The sequence below is a fragment of the Phyllobates terribilis genome, unplaced genomic scaffold, assembly GCF_046119375.1.
Source record: "Phyllobates terribilis strain yellow unplaced genomic scaffold, ASM4611937v1 Scaffold_4__5_contigs__length_816908805, whole genome shotgun sequence".
Classification (NCBI taxonomy): domain Eukaryota; kingdom Metazoa; phylum Chordata; class Amphibia; order Anura; family Dendrobatidae; genus Phyllobates; species Phyllobates terribilis.
In genome coordinates this window covers 29,747,400-29,764,859 of record NW_027362764.1, presented here as the reverse complement: position 1 = coordinate 29,764,859, position 17,460 = coordinate 29,747,400, and the positions used below count along the sequence as shown (strand labels likewise).

Genomic DNA, 17,460 nt, shown 5'->3' with positions numbered 1-17,460 from the left:
GTTATGCCAGTGTCACCTCCGGGGCAAATAGGGCATCCTCCTCATCTCCAGGCTTTGGGGACGGCATGTTGCAACGGCGCCTTCTGGAGGCTCTAAAGAAGGGGGAGAGATCACTAATGGTAGAGGGTCGAGAGGTTGATCTATCCTTCTGGATAGAGAAGTATGGCTTTGAGGCCTTCCAAGAGCAAAAAGGAGGGGGATACAGTGTGGTCCCTCCCAACAGCCGGGCCAGGCAGTGTGCGTAGGAATGTGGTCCGTCTTCGGTGGAGGCGCCATATCAGCTTTGTTCGGCCGGAGGGGCTTGAGCTCTTCTGGTCGAATTATGAGTTGGCAAAAAATGAGCCCGGCTGGCGAGACTTTGCCGTTCAGGCAGTGTCTCGCCAAAACCAAATCAAGAAAATGACCGTGATGACTCGTAATGAGTCGCTTTCTTGTTATGACATCATGACGTAGCTTGGTCGGTATGGAGAGGTGGTGGAGATGCCACAGAAAAACCGTGACGAGTTTGGTATCTGGTCAGGGGCCTGGACGTTTATGGTAAAACGTAAGCGTTCAGGTGGTACGGTTGGCCACATTCCATCATCTGCCTTCCTGGGAAGGGATCGTATCCTGGTCTTCTACCAGGTGCAACCGAAAGTCTGTCACAGGTGCGGCAACTCCACACACTTCAGTGCAAACTGCACTGTGCAGATATGTGCGTTGTGTGGGGGTGTTGGCCATCTTGCTGCATCTTGTGTGGAGATTAGGTGCCATCTGTGTGGTGAGTTAGGTCACCCATTCAGCCGTTGTCCTCGCTCCTTCGATAATGTAGTCGAGACCCCGGTGGGAGAAAGCCGTGAGGCCGATTCTGCTGGGGAGGGGACTAGCAAGGGTGGGGGAGCTGAGGGGCCAGAAAATAAGAAAGCAATAAAAAAACGCCTGCCCAGCTGAGGGGTCTAGACAAGCGCAGACAGGAGCGGTGAGAGCCCCGGGCTACTGGGGCGGCCCCTGTCCTGGATGCCAGTCTTGCTGCTGAGGCCCAAAGGGATGATGAGTTGAATGAGGAGGTCAGGAGGATCCACAGGGAGGAAACTGCCTCTGCCTCAGAATCCTCCCATTATGAAAGTATGGATGAGGATATTAAGCGGTGGCTAGAGGACAAGCGTAAGCTCGGCACCAAAAAGAAGAGAAAGAAGGGAGATAAAATATCTTCTCCCGCTCTAACTAAGGTATCTAAGGATGGTAAAACAGACGCCCCTCTGGTTTATCTTTCTAACTGGTTCCAAGCCCTTGAGAACATCTCTTCCTCTGAGGAGGAGGCCGAGGGTGAGGTTCCGGCTTCGGCGGAGCTTACAGGGGGCGCCGAGTCTCCTTCTCCTGGGGATGCAAGGTCCTTGAGGGAAGGGACTGGCCCAGAGTCTGGAGACGAGGACGAAAAAATATGGAAAAATGCGGGAATGTCCACACACCCCAGGCCACGAGAGGTTCACCTATCATAGAGGTAACTGTAGGTCCAGGATAGACAGGTTTTATTTAAAGGAGGAAGCCGTCTCTTCAGCAGTATCTGTTGTCGAGGTGGAGTTCTCCGATCACTGTATGATTTTGTTTTCCCTGAATGCTACAGAGACCCCCGGATGGGAAGAGGCATTTGGAGGCTCAATTCGTCTCTCTTGGAAGAAGCAGAGATAAGACAGTCCTTTGAGAATTTTCTTCAGAGCCAGGTACCCTTACTGGATCTTTGTAGTAGTAAGTCAGAGTGGTGGGAGATGTTCAAGAAAAGGGTGGCGAGATTCTTCCGTCAGCTCTCGAGCCTCAGGAGCCTGGACAGGTACCGCCTGTATCAGGGACTGAGGAGGAAACTCGACCATCTTGTCTCAACTGGAGGTAGCCGCGAGGAAATCTCCAGAGTGAAATCTTTGCTAATGAGGTGCCAGTATGATAGACACGCATCTTTGGTTTTTGAGAGGGATTATGGGAAGTACCGCTCACCCGACCCTTACAGAAACTTCAAGATGTCAGTGAATAGTAAAGTTGTTACAGGACTGGTTGACACTGATCCCTGAAAAGATCCAGATCAGGGATCCTGGAGGTCATCAGATCCTTCAACTCGCACCTCTTAGGGAAGAGGGATCTGGATTGGGATGAGATGTCGGCTTTTCTGGCTGAAGCCGTCCCCGAACCAGGGGTAGACCCCTCTCTTGGCGTTTTGACAGAGATAATCAGGGAAGAGGAAGTTAAGTTGGCGATTGAAGGGCTTGCCCTAAAAGAAATCTCCCGGCCCAGATGGCTTAACATCTGAATTCTATAAGACCTTTAAGGACGCCTTGGTTCCCCTCTTGACTGAGGTATTCAATGAGTGTCGTTCCTCCCGAAGTCAATGAGGAGGGTGCCCTGATCATCTTGTCAAAGGGTAAGGATCCATCTTGAATTGGCATCCCATAGCGCTTCTCAATGCAGAAAGGAAGGTTTTGGCAAAGGTGCTGTTTAATCGGCTGGTGAAATTTGCACCCCGGCTCCTTTCGGGGGCCCAGCATTGCTCTGTTCCAGGTTGCAGTACAATTAGTGCTGTACTCTGTGTCCGAGATGCGGTGGAGCAGGGTAGGGCTGGCCACTGGAAGGGGTACATGCTGTCATTGGATCAGGCAAAAGCATTTGATCGGGTTAATCATGAGTACCTCTGGTCTGTCTTTCTGAGGTATGGCCTGCTGGGGGGGTTTGTTGATTGGCTTAAGACCTTGTACGCTGGGGCAGAGAGTTTCCCGCTTGTGAACGGTTGGATTGGCAGCTCTTTTGAGGTTAGGTGTGGTGTTCACCAGGGTTGTCCCTTGAGCCCGCTGCTGTATGTGTTTGCGATTGACCCACTTCTTAGGAAGGTGGAGCGTTGACCGTTGTCTGGGATCGGGATGGCCCGGGCAGCACCGGAAGCCACTCTGAGAGTGGTGGTGTATGCCGATGACGTCACCATTTTTGTTTCCTCTGATGGGGAGGCAGAATGGCTGATGTCAGAGGTAAATCGCTACTCGGAGGCATCCGGGTCTAAGATCAACCAGGATAAGTGTGAGAGTCTCTGGCTGGGAGGAGATCCTGGTTTTGATCTCCCGGACACCCTTCCAGTACCCAAAGTCTCTGCAAAAGTTGTTGGCATCGAATTTGGCCAGGGGGATTACCCCAAATAAAATTGGGACAGCAGGCTAGAGATTGCCACTCAAAAGGTGAACCAATGGAAGGGTTGGTTTTTGACCCTAAGGGAAAGATAAACCTGATCAAAACTTACCTGCTCCCTTTGCTGATCTATCTGGGCAGTGTGTGCATCTTGCCAGAGCCTCTCTGGACTCGGGTCTACAGTTTGTTCTTCCAACTGTTATGGGGGAATAGGCTGAACCTGGTCAAGAGGGAGGTTACTTACCGTACGAGGAGACTAGGAGGGTTGGGTATGGTCAACCCTGTGGTATTCCTTGTGAATACCTTCATTAAGATCAATATTGCAAGCCTCTGGAAAGAGAGGGCTCCTCCGTGAGTATTCTCCTGTAGGGGATGGTTTCAGCATTTCTTCCAGGAATAGGATACAGGAGGGCAAGCGAAGGATCTACGCACACCCCATGGACATCTCCCGGCTTACGCTACCGTGGTTCTGAAGGTAATTCGCCGGTGGGGTCTGGGAATGTGGGAGGTCAGGACTCTGCCAAGGAAGCTCCTTGACAAAAGGGTTCTGTTGACCCATTTTCAGAGGCCTCTGGCGCTCAGGGATTGCCCAAGTTGGGATCTTGGGGTGGGTCTGCATCTTTTTAATTAATTCTATCAGGATCCCCTCGAAGTTTTGGGACTTGGCTTGGCACTGCTTCCATGGGAAACTGTGTGTGAGGGAAAATTTGAAGTGTAGGAGCTCTGAGGACAGGAACTGTCCTCGGGAGCATTGTGGTACCATGCTGGAAAGCATGGACCACTTCCTGCTTCGTTGTCCCTTTAACACAGAGGTGTACAACAGGGTGGACGCCTCCATTGGCTGGCCCCGGCTGGCCGGTCTCTCTTATGCGGAATGGGCCTATGGAGCATTCGGGGACCTGGGTGGTCGGGACCGCTGCACCTTATTTCTAGTTAGTGCAGTGGTTAGGTATCACACGTGGAACGCACGGTGCTTAGTATCGACGCAGCGGAAAATCCTCCCAGTGGACGATGTGTTTAGGACCATACTCGGTGACCTGGTGAAGGTGCGTTCTCTGGAGTATGAGAGACTGGGTACACGGAGGGCCGCTCTCCTCTGGAGGGGCTTTTCTTTTAGTGTGCCCTAGTCTGGTCGTCTCCTCTCCTGGTGGTGGGCTGCTGCTGACACCATAGATTTTTGTTTTTGATCAGTAGACAGTGATGTAGGGCTGCAGGCACCGAACTTGGGCTTTGTCAGTTGTGGTTATTCTATTGTTTGTTTCTGTATATATTGTATATAAGGATATGGATTTAGGTGTAGGTGTTAGGTTGGGTGGTGGGAAAAGCGGGGAGGTGGGTTCATCTTGTGGGACACTGGTTATTTGGGTGAAAAACTGGCACTGCCTGATCTGTCCTATGGACGTTGGACATGGACTGAGGCATGAGACGCAGGACCAGCTCTCAGGTCAGTGCCGGGGAGTGACTGGTGGGCTTGAGTGCTTGGTGGTTAGTTTAGTCTTTTATATATTTGTATAGCTAGTGTTTATTTTATATTAAAATTAAATTTTTATTATTTTTTTAAATGTATATGTTAGTTTGTATATATCTTGCCGGCTATTGTTTATTTCATTTATTGTATTATTATTGTCTTTGGTAACCGGACCAGATGTCACAGTGTAAGTAGTTATTATTGTGTATGACGCGCCCCCTGGGCCTGTGCTGTGCAGGGGAATACCCGGAGCCGGATCGCTGAGATGCTGGGGGTTGTAGTCTCCGTGTGGCGGTGACCCGGTCCGTGCCCAGGGTGGTCAAACCAGTGGCAGTCTATTTGTATTGGAATAAGTGTCCGACTACGCCACCCGTGGATTGCGGTCAGTGGGGACCGCCGCTGCGCTGCAGACCGCTGAGGCTGATGTTGTTTGCGCAGCCGAGTATGGGATAACTCCCCACGGGAGGAGTATGGCCTCAGGGCAGCTGATGTGGATGATGGTGGTAGTGATGGTGTGAGTGTCCCAGTACTGATGGTGCGGCGATGAAACACAGAGACTTGTAATTGCAGTTTCCAAAGCTTTACTCACGGTTGTTATTCAGGTCAATGCTGCAGGCGATGACTGCCCAAGCCGTGCTGCGTCCACCAGGTGAGGGACTCGGTCAACTCCCAGGCAATTCCAGAGCGTGGTTCAGAGCTCCCCTCTCTTCCTTTCTACTGGCCGTCCCCACCAGTGACCCACCTTTGTCCAGCTTCCTCGGGCCTTCTGTTGGCGAAACCTCTGCCGGTTTCCCTGACCCTATGCGGTATGCCTTTCTGGTGGATGTAGTGAGGGGTCGCACCAAGATGTGGTCACAACCTCCGGTTTTGGCTGAGGATTAGTCGCCTCCACCAATTTGGGTTCCGGTACCCTATTCTGCCAACCCTTCACCCAGTATCTCCTCTGGGCATATGGGGTTCCTTCTGCCTTCGTGTCTCTGGGCCTTTCTCTGTGTTTCTTGCTTCCTTTCTCCTCTGTTCCAGTTCCTTTCTTACTTTCCTTTCTCCGTTCCTTCTCCTCTCTCTTTCTGCTGTTTCTGGCCTCCACTCCAGGCCTGCCTCTGGAGCTGGGCCCAGACTGAGCCACAGCTCCCTGTCAGCCCTCTCTGGCAGAGCTCCTCTCCTCTTCTCCTCCTGACTGAACTGGCTGAACTCGACCCTGTTCTAAGATGGTGCCCACCTTTATACCTCCTTCTGACACCCGAGCCCAGGTGACTAGCAACCAATGGGCTCCTACCTATGCCCAGAAACCCACCCCTATCTGCTCCTACACCACTGGGTTTTCCACCCCCCTCCCCACTCCAGCCAGGAACAGAAGCTGTCGTGCCTGCACTCTGTCTAGTGGGAGCACCGTTGGTCTGTTCCTCGGAAATGGGGTGTGTGTGGTGCATGCAGCTTACCGAGCCCTGGTCCACACTCCATCCTTACCCGGGAGTGGAATATCACACCTCTGGTTTGAGGTGCAATACCCCTGTAGCAGCCGAGCCCTCGGGGTGCTACATTCCCCCCTGGTAAATCACAGCACGTCCTCGGGCTGGAAAAGAGCAAAACAATTTAAACGTACAAAAATTTTAGAATGCATTAGTATATAAGACATTAACTATAAACCCATCCCTTTATGGGAGGTATTCTTCTCTTTTTAACGTTACTTGGTACTCCTTTTCATAAAACATCTTGCTAATGCCACTGGAACTCTTTTAGCATATAAAACATCACATAAAACATTTGCATTATTATTCTAGCAGCATATAAAACTTTTCAATATAAAACTTTTTCAAGTAGAACATTCTTGAGCTCTGGCCGCTGTGCAACTTGCGACCAAGTAAAGGTGCAACAGTCCATTTAATCCTGAGGTAGGCGTTGCGGTTTTTGTATAAAACCAGTAGGGGGCGCTTTAAGAAGCGCAACTATTTACAAGGGATGGCCGCTCTCAGTCCTCGGCCAGTGGGGATAAGGGAGTGGCTGCTCACAGTCCTCAGCCTGGTAAAGGATATTGGGGTAACACGCACATAGGAACCTTTTCACCAAGAAACAGTTCCACACTAGTCCCAATGGGGACCACACTTCAATTCGCAACAGTTCTTGTACCCTGACGGGTAACTATATACAGTTCCATTTTACCGTTTACTGGTAACGGTGTCCTTCTCGCTCTTCCGGGTAATCTTCTGGTCCGTCCGGATCCTCAGTGTATTCCGTGTCTGGGCGGTACTGCAGTTCCTCTTCTGTGAGCCGGTGAACGTGGAGGGCGTACAGTCCCTTTGCGCCCTTGTGCCGGGTGTAGGTGACCACGTCGCCGGGGTACAGGTCACGTCCGTGATGTCCCTCTGGCAGGTGGCTTTCAACGTCCCTTCTAGTGACGAAGACGTCGGTGTCAGCCTCCGAGTCTCTGATGAAGCCCCAGCCATGCTCCAGCTGGAACTTGACTACGGTCCCGGTGGCTCTGGGTCCGCGGATGGCGTGGGTGTCTTGTCGGGCCCGCCTCTTTTGCTCCGCGCTCCTGGCCTGGAGTCGCTGCTCCCTGATGCGCCTCTGCCGCCGCTCTCTTTCATAGGTGGCTAGCTGCTGACGGCAACACTCCAGGCGCTGGGCTTCTTCCGCCCGGGTCTCCTGGGTGAAGCCCATGAGGTTCTTGCCAGTGGGGTCCCATGCAAACTGGGCATCCTCCGGCAGGGGTGGAGCGATGTTGGCGGTCTCCGGGGCCGGGATCAAAGGCTCACTCAGGGGTCGCTCTTTCCGGAGACGGGGGTTGGCGAACTCCGGCGGCCATTCAAAGGGTAGCCCGTCTGGGCTGGTATATTGGGCATACAGGTCCGTGCCCAAGGGTGGCACTGTGGGCTTCGGACGGGTGGCAGCGCCCGGGGGCACTCGGCCTTGCGACCAGGCCGGTGGTTGCTTGTTGGTCGCGCCCGGGGGTGGCACCGCCAAGGTAGGGGGCGCTGGTGAGGCAGCGGCGCCCGGGTGTGCTGGGCCTTGCGTCCTGGCCTGTGACGTCTCACGCTGTACGGCGCCAGGGTTCAGAGGGCACAGCGCGGGGCGGGGCGTGACAACGGTGCTTGCTGCCTGAGGCCTAGCTGGTGGCGGTGGAGGCGTGGTGTCAGGTACGGTCCCCGGGGCTTCGGGTCCCGCAACGGAGGGTGAGGGCAGGCTGGTGTTCCCCGGGCTTGGGGTGGTGGCGTCCCCATTACCTGCCTCGGTCTCCGTGGCCTCCTCCGCGGCGTCATCTGCAGCTGCCGGTCTCTCTTCTCCGCGCCCAGTGGTAAGCGCGCTGCCCGGTTCCGGCGGGGTCCTCTCCTGGTCACCTCCGTGCTGCCGGGCCATCTCCTCTCTCCACCCGGCAAACACATCCCGCTGGGCCGGACCATTCTTCTATTCAGATCTTCCAGCGCTGCGCGCGCACGATCCGGGTCTCTAGGCAGTTGGGCCAGCAGTTCTGTTAGGCTGCAGGGTGGCTCCGCTTGCAGCAGGCTGCGGGCCAGGGTGCTGGTGGAGTTTTCTGCTCCCTCCATCTCCGGGTGCAGCAGGTCCAGACTGAAGCAGGCCGCACCCAGCCCCTCAGTTTTCTTTCCTATCCGCCCCCATGGGGGTTGGTCTTGGGGGTATCTGCTGACAATCACCTTCAGGGGCAGCCCCCCCACGTTGATGGACATCTCCATTGCTGCATTCATGGCTGGTGGGGGCGGGCTCCTTCTTTGGCGCCACTCTGGGACCTGGCCCACGATGGGAGGTGGCTTCCTGCTGTCCTTTGGTGCACACATAATGGCGTCCGCTCTGCCAGGGCGGGAAAAACGGATGAAGATGGCGGGAAACGGTCCAAAATGGCGTCTGATGGCGGGAATCGGCTCCGGATGGCGGGAAACGACTCCGGGCCGCGGGGAACTTCTGGAAATGGCGGGAGACTTCTTTTTAAGGTACATGTGCAGTTTTCTTCAGGCACGCAATACCCGCTTGTGGCGGGTTGGTAATGATCCTGCCGACTACGCCAAAGTTGACGCGCCCCCTGGGCCTGTGCTGTGCAGGGGAATACCCGGAGCCGGATCGCTGAGATGCTGGGGGTTGTAGTCTCCGTGTGGCGGTGACCCGGTCCGTGCCCAGGGTGGTCAAACCAGTGGCAGTCTATTTGTATTGGAATAAGTGTCCGACTACGCCACCCGTGGATTGCGGTCAGTGGGAACCGCCGCTGCGCTGCAGACCGCTGAGGCTGATGTTGTTTGCGCAGCCGAGTATGGGATAACTCCCCACGGGAGGAGTATGGCCTCAGGGCAGCTGATGTGGATGATGGTGGTAGTGATGGTGTGAGTGTCCCAGTACTGATGGTGCTGGTGCGGCGATGAAACACAGAGACTTGTAATTGCAGTTTCCAAAGCTTTACTCACGGTTGTTATTCAGGTCAATGCTGCAGGCGATGACTGCCCAAGCCGTGCTGCGTCCACCAGGTGAGGGACTCGGTCAACTCCCAGGCAATTCCAGAGCGTGGTTCAGAGCTCCCCTCTCTTCCTTTCTACTGGCCGTCCCCACCAGTGACCCACCTTTGTCCAGCTTCCTCGGGCCTTCTGTTGGCGAAACCTCTGCCGGTTTCCCTGACCCTATGCGGTATGCCTTTCTGGTGGATGTAGTGAGGGGTCGCACCAAGATGTGGTCACAACCTCCGGTTTTGGCTGAGGATTAGTCGCCTCCACCAATTTGGGTTCCGGTACCCTATTCTGCCAACCCTTCACCCAGTATCTCCTCTGGGCATATGGGGTTCCTTCTGCCTTCGTGTCTCTGGGCCTTTCTCTGTATTCCTTGCTTCCTTTCTCCTCTGTTCCAGTTCCTTTCTTACTTTCCTTTCTCCGTTCCTTCTCCTCTCTCTTTCTGCTGTTTCTGGCCTCCACTCCAGGCCTGCCTCTGGAGCTGGGCCCAGACTGAGCCACAGCTCCCTGTCAGCCCTCTCTGGCTGAGCTCCTCTCCTCTTCTCCTCCTGACTGAACTGGCTGAACTCGACCCTGTTCTAAGATGGTGCCCACCTTTTATACCTCCTTCTGACACCCGAGCCCAGGTGACTAGCAACCAATGGGCTCCTACCTATGCCCAGAAACCCACCCCTATCTGCTCCTACACCACTGGGTTTTCCACCCCCCTCCCCACTCCAGCCAGGAACAGAAGCTGTCGTGCCTGCACTCTGTCTAGTGGGAGCACCGTTGGTCTGTTCCTCGGAAATGGGGTGTGTGTGGTGCATGCAGCTTACCGAGCCCTGGTCCACACTCCATCCTTACCCGGGAGTGGAATATCACACCTCTGGTTTGAGGTGCAATACCCCTGTAGCAGCCGAGCCCTCGGGGTGCTACATGTATATACAGTATGTATAATATGTGTGTGAGGAGAGAGGGAGCGGCCGGACCAGTTCATTACATTGGTTATTTTCTGGTTGTTAATTTTGTTATGTTTCTGTTATTATTATTGTTATGTTTTTCATTTTGATAATAAAAAGATCTGCAGGATATTATTGAGCACATTATGTCCTTCTCTTTTTGGCTTCCATAGTTTTAGTTGCATTTTGTGGACAATAATACATAGATTTTAGTGTTCTGAAAACAATCGACATGTAACGTTTTAGTTCACGCCATCATTTATGTGCTTCCATTACAGAGACACACTGGGATAACTTTACTACAGGATCAGGCCATGTCTACGTCAACGTTGAAGCAACAACTGAAACCTTCAGTGTCACCAACAATGAAACATCCAGAACTCCCAACACTACTCTAGAAACATCCTGGAATAATTTTACAACGAGACCAGACCAGATCTTTATTACCAGTAAAGAAACCCCAGACACTTCTCTAGAGATATTTCCAAGTAATGTCACTGTAGTATTACACTTGACCGATATCTCAGAAGACTCATCTGGAAAGCCCAACTCTACCTTAGAGTCCCTCCTGAATAATACTCCTACAGGAGCGGACCTGAGCAACATCACTCAGAAGACAACCAGATCCCCCAACATTACTCTACAGTCACACCCAGAAAATGTTACGTCTGGACCACACCTGACCCACATCACTGAGGAGACATCAGGAATCCTCAACAGTACTCTAGAGAAATTTCCAAATAATGCTACTACCAGAGCAGACGTGAGCTACATCACTGAGGAGGCACCTAGAGCCCCCAACAGTACTCTAGAGAACTACCCAAGCAATGTCACTTCAGCACCACACCAGACCTATATCACTGAAGAGACATATAAAGCCCCCAACAGTTCTCCAGAAAATTACTCAAGTAATGTCATGTCAGGAGCACACTCAACCTTTACCACTCAGGACACATCTGGAACATCTACCTCTACCTTAGAGCCATACCCAAATAATGTTACTACAAGGTCAGACATGAGCTACTTGACTGAGGAGACATCTAGAACCACTAGGACTACTACAGAGAAGTATCCATACTATCCAAGTAACGTTACTTCGGGATCACACCTGACCTACATCACTGAGGAAACATCCAGAACACCCAACACTACTCTAATGTCATACCCAAGTAATGTTACTTCAGAACCACGCTCGACCTTTACCACTCAGGACATATCTGGAACATCTACCTCTACGTTAGAGCCATACCCAAATAATGCTACTACAAGGCCAGACATGAGCTATGTGACTGAGGAGACATCTAGAACCCCTAGGACTACTACAGAGAAGTATCCATACTATCCAAGTAACGTTACTTCGGGATCACACCTGACCTACTTCACTGAGGAAACATCCAGAACACCCAACACTACTCTAAAGTCATACCCAAGTAATGTTACTTCAGAACCACGCTCGACCTTTACCACTCAGGACATATCTGGAACATCTACCTCTACGTTAGAGCCATACCCAAATAATGCTACTACAAGGCTAGACATGAGCTATGTGACTGAGGAGACATCTAGAACCCCTAGGACTACTACAGAGAAGAAGTATCCAAGTAACATTACTTCGGGATCACACCTGATCTACATCACTGAGGAAACATCCAGAACACCCAACACTACTCTAATGCCATACCCAAGTAACGTTACTACAGCAGGAGACCTGATCTACATCGATGAGGAAACATCCAGAACCACCAACAATATTCAAGAGTCCTCCTCCAATGTGACTTCCGGATCAGACTTGACCTCCCTAACAGTAAGAACCCCCAACAGTACTTTACAGCAATTCCAAAACAATGTTACTACAGACCCAGGTCTAGTCTACCTCAGCGAGAAGACAACTGGAACCTCTAACACCAGTCTGGGGATGGACAGAACTTCACATCCTGGTAAATATTTTTCAAGAGGTGACAGGACGAAGATCATTGTTGTATCAGCAAAAGTTGTGGTCAGACATGTACCCATCATACTGTAGGATTATTAGATAGTCCGATCTCCAGATTGTTTCTACGAGACTTGGAAGTTGGAACCCAACTAGAGTTGAAATCAATAGCTAGATTAATACTGACATTATAGAGAGTATTATAGATTACTACTGACATTATAGTGTTCTAGATTACCACTGACATTATAGAGTGTTCTAGATTAATACGGACATTATAGAGAGTGTTCTAGATTAATAATGGCATTGTAGAGAGCACTTTAGATTACTACTGACATTATAGCGAACATTCTAGATTACTACTGACATTATAGAGAGCGTTCTAGATTACTACTGGCTTTATAGAGAGTATTATAGATTATAATGTCAGTAGTAATCTAGAACACTATAATGTCAGTAGTAGAGAGCATTCTAGATTAATACTGATATTATAGAGAGTGTTCTAGATTACTACTAGAGAGTGTTCTATATTATTATTATTATTTATTATAATAGAGCCATTTATTCCATGGCGCTTTACATGTGAAAGTGGTATAGAAAGCTCAAGTAATTAAAATAATTTTGAACAATACAAGTCAGCGACTGGTACAGGAGGAGCGAGGACCCTGCCCGCGAGGGCTCACAATCTACAAGGGAAGGGTGAGGATACAGTAGGTGGGGGTAGAGCTGGTCATGCAGCGGTATGGTGGAGCGAGGGTTACTGCAGGTTGTAGGCTTGTCGGAAGATGTGGGTCTTCAGGTTCCTTTTGAAGGTTTCCACGGTCTGATATGTTGGGGTAGAGAGTTCCAGAGTAGGGGGGATGCGCGGGAGAAATCTTGTATGCGATTGTGGGAAGAGGAGATGAGAGGGGAGTAGAGAAGTGACAAGCCCAAAGGATGGGGGATGACTCGGTTACCCGGGCCTTTAGCCTTAAGGAGGTCGCGGTGGTCGGCTCCCGGGCCCGTACTCTGGGGTCTCTCTTTAAAAGGGCGTTAATCAATGTTAAGTTTATAAAAGAAAGAGTTTGTGACGCCACCAATGGTTTCTGATGATATTCACCAGCGCTGCGCAGTCCACTGAGGCTGATGATAAGGCAGCTTGATGGTATTGCTCTCCACAGGTAGAGCTGGGCCTCAGGGCAGTATAGGAACGGGGATGCAGGACAAAGAGACTACGCCGAGTCGGAGCAAGAACAGGGACGGACACAAAAGTCACTTCAGTACCTTTTACTGATGGAAATTCAGGCACTCCCCGGAGCACTGCAGGGTGAAGGGTGTATGTCCGGATCCTCCCCAATGAGCAGGTTTTGGGCCTCCTGGTTCTTGCTGCTGCGTAATAAGTTTCTGACCTGCCTGGAGCTAGGCCTAACTTTGTCTCTGTCCTGCGCTGGCTGACTTTGTGGTAGGGCCTTCTCTTGGAGTGCACGCTCCCGACCTACGGGGCCTATGTGTCTCCTGGCTCTGGTACGTATCAGCACTTTAGCGATCCTGGGACTTGTAGTTCTCCAGGGATTCCGGTTTATCTTACTGGGTCGTGGAGATCCCGGCAAGCTTCGGACCCGGTGTCCAGTAAGTACTTCTTCGGGGTGAGCTAATTAAGCTCCTCTGCCCACTATGAGCTAACTCTCTTCTCCTTCGGCCTACTCGGACCCTCAATAGGCTACTCACACTAGCGGCAGCGGGCCGCGTTTCACCGATCTTATGGCGCCGGCACACCTAAAGCTCACCTCACTGAGCTACACGGAGTCTTGATCTGGATAAGCTCCACTGCAGGATAGCAATTGCAGGAGCTGAACAGGCTTTTGCCCTCTGAGGTAACTCCTCTCAGGCTGTACTGGACTCACTGCTATACCAGAATAGACTAACTGCTCACAAAGACTGTAGTCTCAAGACTGACTGCTGCCTGGCTCCACCTTCCCTTTTATATCTCCCTAGGGAGCTCCCTCTGGTGGTCTGAGGTGGAAGGTGGAGATGTGTGAATGGTTATGGGGGCCTCTTGTGGAGGAATCCTTCAATACACCCATCTGGGATTTGTGATACCAAGCACAGCTGGGCTTCACATTCCCCCCTAGTTAAACTCAGCACTCCCGGGCTGAAGTACATTTTATAAAAACAGTAACAATAGTAAACGTAAGCAATGCTAGAACATTCTTCCCTTTATGGGAGGCACGAATCTTAAACGTTGCATAACAATAACAATTACAGAGTGTCCTCAGAATCCAAGTCTCTCGTGGTGAGGTTCCCATACAGGATGTCCATCTCACAAGGTAGAGTACTTTGGTGGTTTTGAGGGACCTGTCCTAAACCCTCTATGTAGGCCCTGGGGTGGCTGCAGGGCATGAAGATCCCGAGTTGGACCTCCACACGTGCCACTCCAGACAGGTTTTCCTTCTGAGGTCACCTAAAGGGCACTCCAGGGAGCGCAATTATATACAATAAGAGTTTTTGGGCTGCACACAGTCCTCAGCCACGCAGTTCTTTGGTAAATAAAGAAGTAAATAGGCAAAGTGTCTGACGCGCCCCCTGGGCCAGTGTTGTTGGGGATACCCGGAGCCGGATCAGATGGGGGTTGTAGTCTCCGAGTGGCTGTGACCCGGTCCGTGCCCAGGGTGTCAAGCTCAGTGTGTGGCAGTCCTTATGATGTTACTAGATGTTCTTTTGTGTCGACTACGCCACCCGTTGAATTGCGGTCAATACGGCCGCCGCTGCAGCAGGTTCCGCTGAGGCTGGTGATGTATGTGCAGCTCAGGTAGTATAACCCCCAACGGGAGGGGTATAGCCTCAGGGGGTCAGTTGCAGAGGATGGGGGTTGTGATGGTGCAGCGAGGATTGAAATGAGACTCAGAGTCGGGCTGTGCAGTTCAGGGTTTGTTTACTTACTGCAGTTATTCTGGTCACTCCGGCCTTAAGTGACCACCCGAGCCGTGCTGCGTCCACCAGGTCCTGGACTCAGCCAACCCCCAGGCAGTTCTGGAGCGTGGTCCTGAGCTCCCTTTCTGTCCTGTCCTCTTCTCTGGCCTTCCCCACCAGGGATCCACCTATGTCCGGCTCCCTCGGGCCTCTTGGTGGTAAACCCTTGTCTCTGGGTTCCCTGACCCTATTCCTGGTCTGCCTTCCGGGTGGATTTAGTGGGTGATCGTGGCAGATCGGTCCTGCCTACGACCTCCGGTTCCTGGCTAAGGTGTGCTGTAGCCTCTGCCAGCTTGGGATCCGGTACCCTGTTGCCAACTCTTCACCCTCTGGTCTAATTTGGGCTCTTGGAGTTCCTTCTTTCTCCCCCTCTGGGTCCTTCTTTCTCCTCTCTCTCTCTCTGGGCCTTGGAGCTGCTCTTCTCCTCTGCTCTGCTTCTCTGACTCAACTCTGCCAGACTGACCTCACTCTGCAAAAGACCCTGTCCTAAGATGGTGCCCACCTTATATACTCCCTCTATGTGTGAGCTCAGGTGACCAGCACCCAATGAGCTCCTAGCACTACCCAGACTGCTCCCCCTATCTGCCCCTACACTACTGGGATGTTCCACCCCCCTCCCACTCCAGCCAGGAACAGACACTGTCGTACCTGCACATTTCTCTAGTGGGAGTACCATCGGTCTGTTCCTCGGAAATGGGATGTGTGTAGTGCATGCAGCTAACTGAGCTCAGTTCCACACTCCATCCTTACCCGGGAGTGGAATATCACACCTCTGGCTTGAGGTGCAATACCCCTGTAGCAGCCGAATCCTCAGGGTGCTACATGTCCATATCACTTAAACTGTTCAAAAATAAGCAAAACACAAAACAATGTACATTTGCATGGGAAATACACAATTATGCAGTACATTACATTTTAATATACAATACCCCAGGGGTAGCTATCTACACTCTCTGAAATTCTGATCATCTACTGCATGTACCTAGCAGGAGGTTTACCTCTCGTGCTGCGTACTGATCTGCGAAGTGCTGTGGTTGGTGGAGTGTCAGTATCTATATCCTCAGTTACTCTACCAGTTCTACATGTGACCATGTTGTAAAACTGCCTTAACCTCTCTCCTGGACTGGCAAGTCTACCATTGGCTGGGCCCTCTTGCTCTGCTCCAGCCGGGGATCCTTCATCCGGGGACACTTCTTGAGCTGGGTCTTCTGCAGCACTTACAGGTTCAACTTGCTGTAGAGGGTTTTCTGGCTGTGCATAGAATAGGAGTACTGGAATGATTACTGCACCTCCTATCTGAGGCCAATCAGCTGGGAAGTCTCCTAGGTCAGTGTGGATCACTGTTTCTTTAGGTTCTTCCTGGGTTGTGAAAGACACTTCTTCCTGAGTCTTTAGTAGATGTGGACACAATTTTAGATGGTCCCTAGACACTGTTGTAGATGTTTTTCCTCCATCTCGACTGATTATACAAGTCTTTTTGTTGTCAAATGTTGATGGTAACACAGTGTAGGGGTCTTTTTCCCACTGGTCGTCGAGTTTGTGGTTGCGTCTTTTCCTTTTTAGTACTGTTTCACCTGGTGTGAAAGGTTCTGCTGGTGCGTTTTTGTTGTAGTGCATTTCCTGCTTTTCTCTCACCCGAGTAAGACTGTCCTTGACACAAGCTTGTACCCTTCTGTACTGCTCTTGTCTGGTGGTGTCCCAGTCCTCAGTGGTCATATCAGCTTCAGGTTCAACAACACCAAGCTCCAAATCCATGGGCAGCTTTCCTGGCCTTGCCCGCATGAGATATGCCGGAGTGCAATTGGTGGAATTGACTGGTATATGATTGTACAGATCCACTAGGTCTGGTAGTAGGTCTGGCCACTGGTTTCTTTCCTCAAGTTGTATGGTCTTTAGCAGGTCGATGATGATGTTGTTCATCTTTTCGCAGAGACCGTTTGTTTGTGGGTGATACAGTGTAGTTCTTATCTTTTTACACCAGTAGAGATGGCAGAACTCCTTGAACAATTCAGCCTCAAAGGCCGGGCCTTGGTCAGTCAATACTTGCTCAGGATATCCATGGGGTCTGCAGAAGTACGCTTGGAACGTCTTTGCTGCTGTCTCTGCTGTCAGGTCTTTGACAGGGGCGACCACCAGGAAACGTGAGTAGTGATCTACCATGGTCAGAGCATAGGAGTACCCTGACCTGCTGGGGGAGAGCTTGACATGGTCCAGGGCCACGATCTCCAGGGGCCGAGTCGTCTTGATGGGTTGCAGGGGTGCCTTCTGGCTGCTGAAGTCTTTCCTTCTTAGGCCGCAGGGTCCACAGTCCCGGCACCACCTTTCAATGGAGCTGCGCATTCCTACCCAGTAGAATTGACATTTTAGCAGGGTCTCTAGCTTTTTCCAGCCAAAGTGCCCCGCTTGATCGTGGTAAGCTTCCAATACCATCTGGATGTCTGTCTTCGGGACCACTATCTGCCATACCATCTCATGGGTTCTTGGATTAACGTACCTCCGGCACAGCTTCTCACGGTAGATAAACAGCCGGCTTCTCTCGTTCCACAGCTGCTTTGCTTGCAGAGACGCATCTTTCTCCAGGGAGGC

The 17,460-nt window shown here is 51.5% G+C and overlaps 1 protein-coding gene across 2 annotated transcripts in view; it reads left to right on the top strand.

Moving 5' to 3' along the window:
• Positions 1-17,460, top strand: part of LOC141264846 (uncharacterized) — a 247,326-nt gene that overhangs the window by 89,274 nt on the left and 140,592 nt on the right. For both annotated transcript variants that reach the window (XM_073677210.1, XM_073677209.1), the window contains exon 2: positions 10,274-11,932. In XM_073677210.1, the coding sequence (XP_073533311.1) occupies positions 10,274-11,932 (1,659 nt within the window). The remainder of the gene's footprint in view (positions 1-10,273; positions 11,933-17,460) is intronic.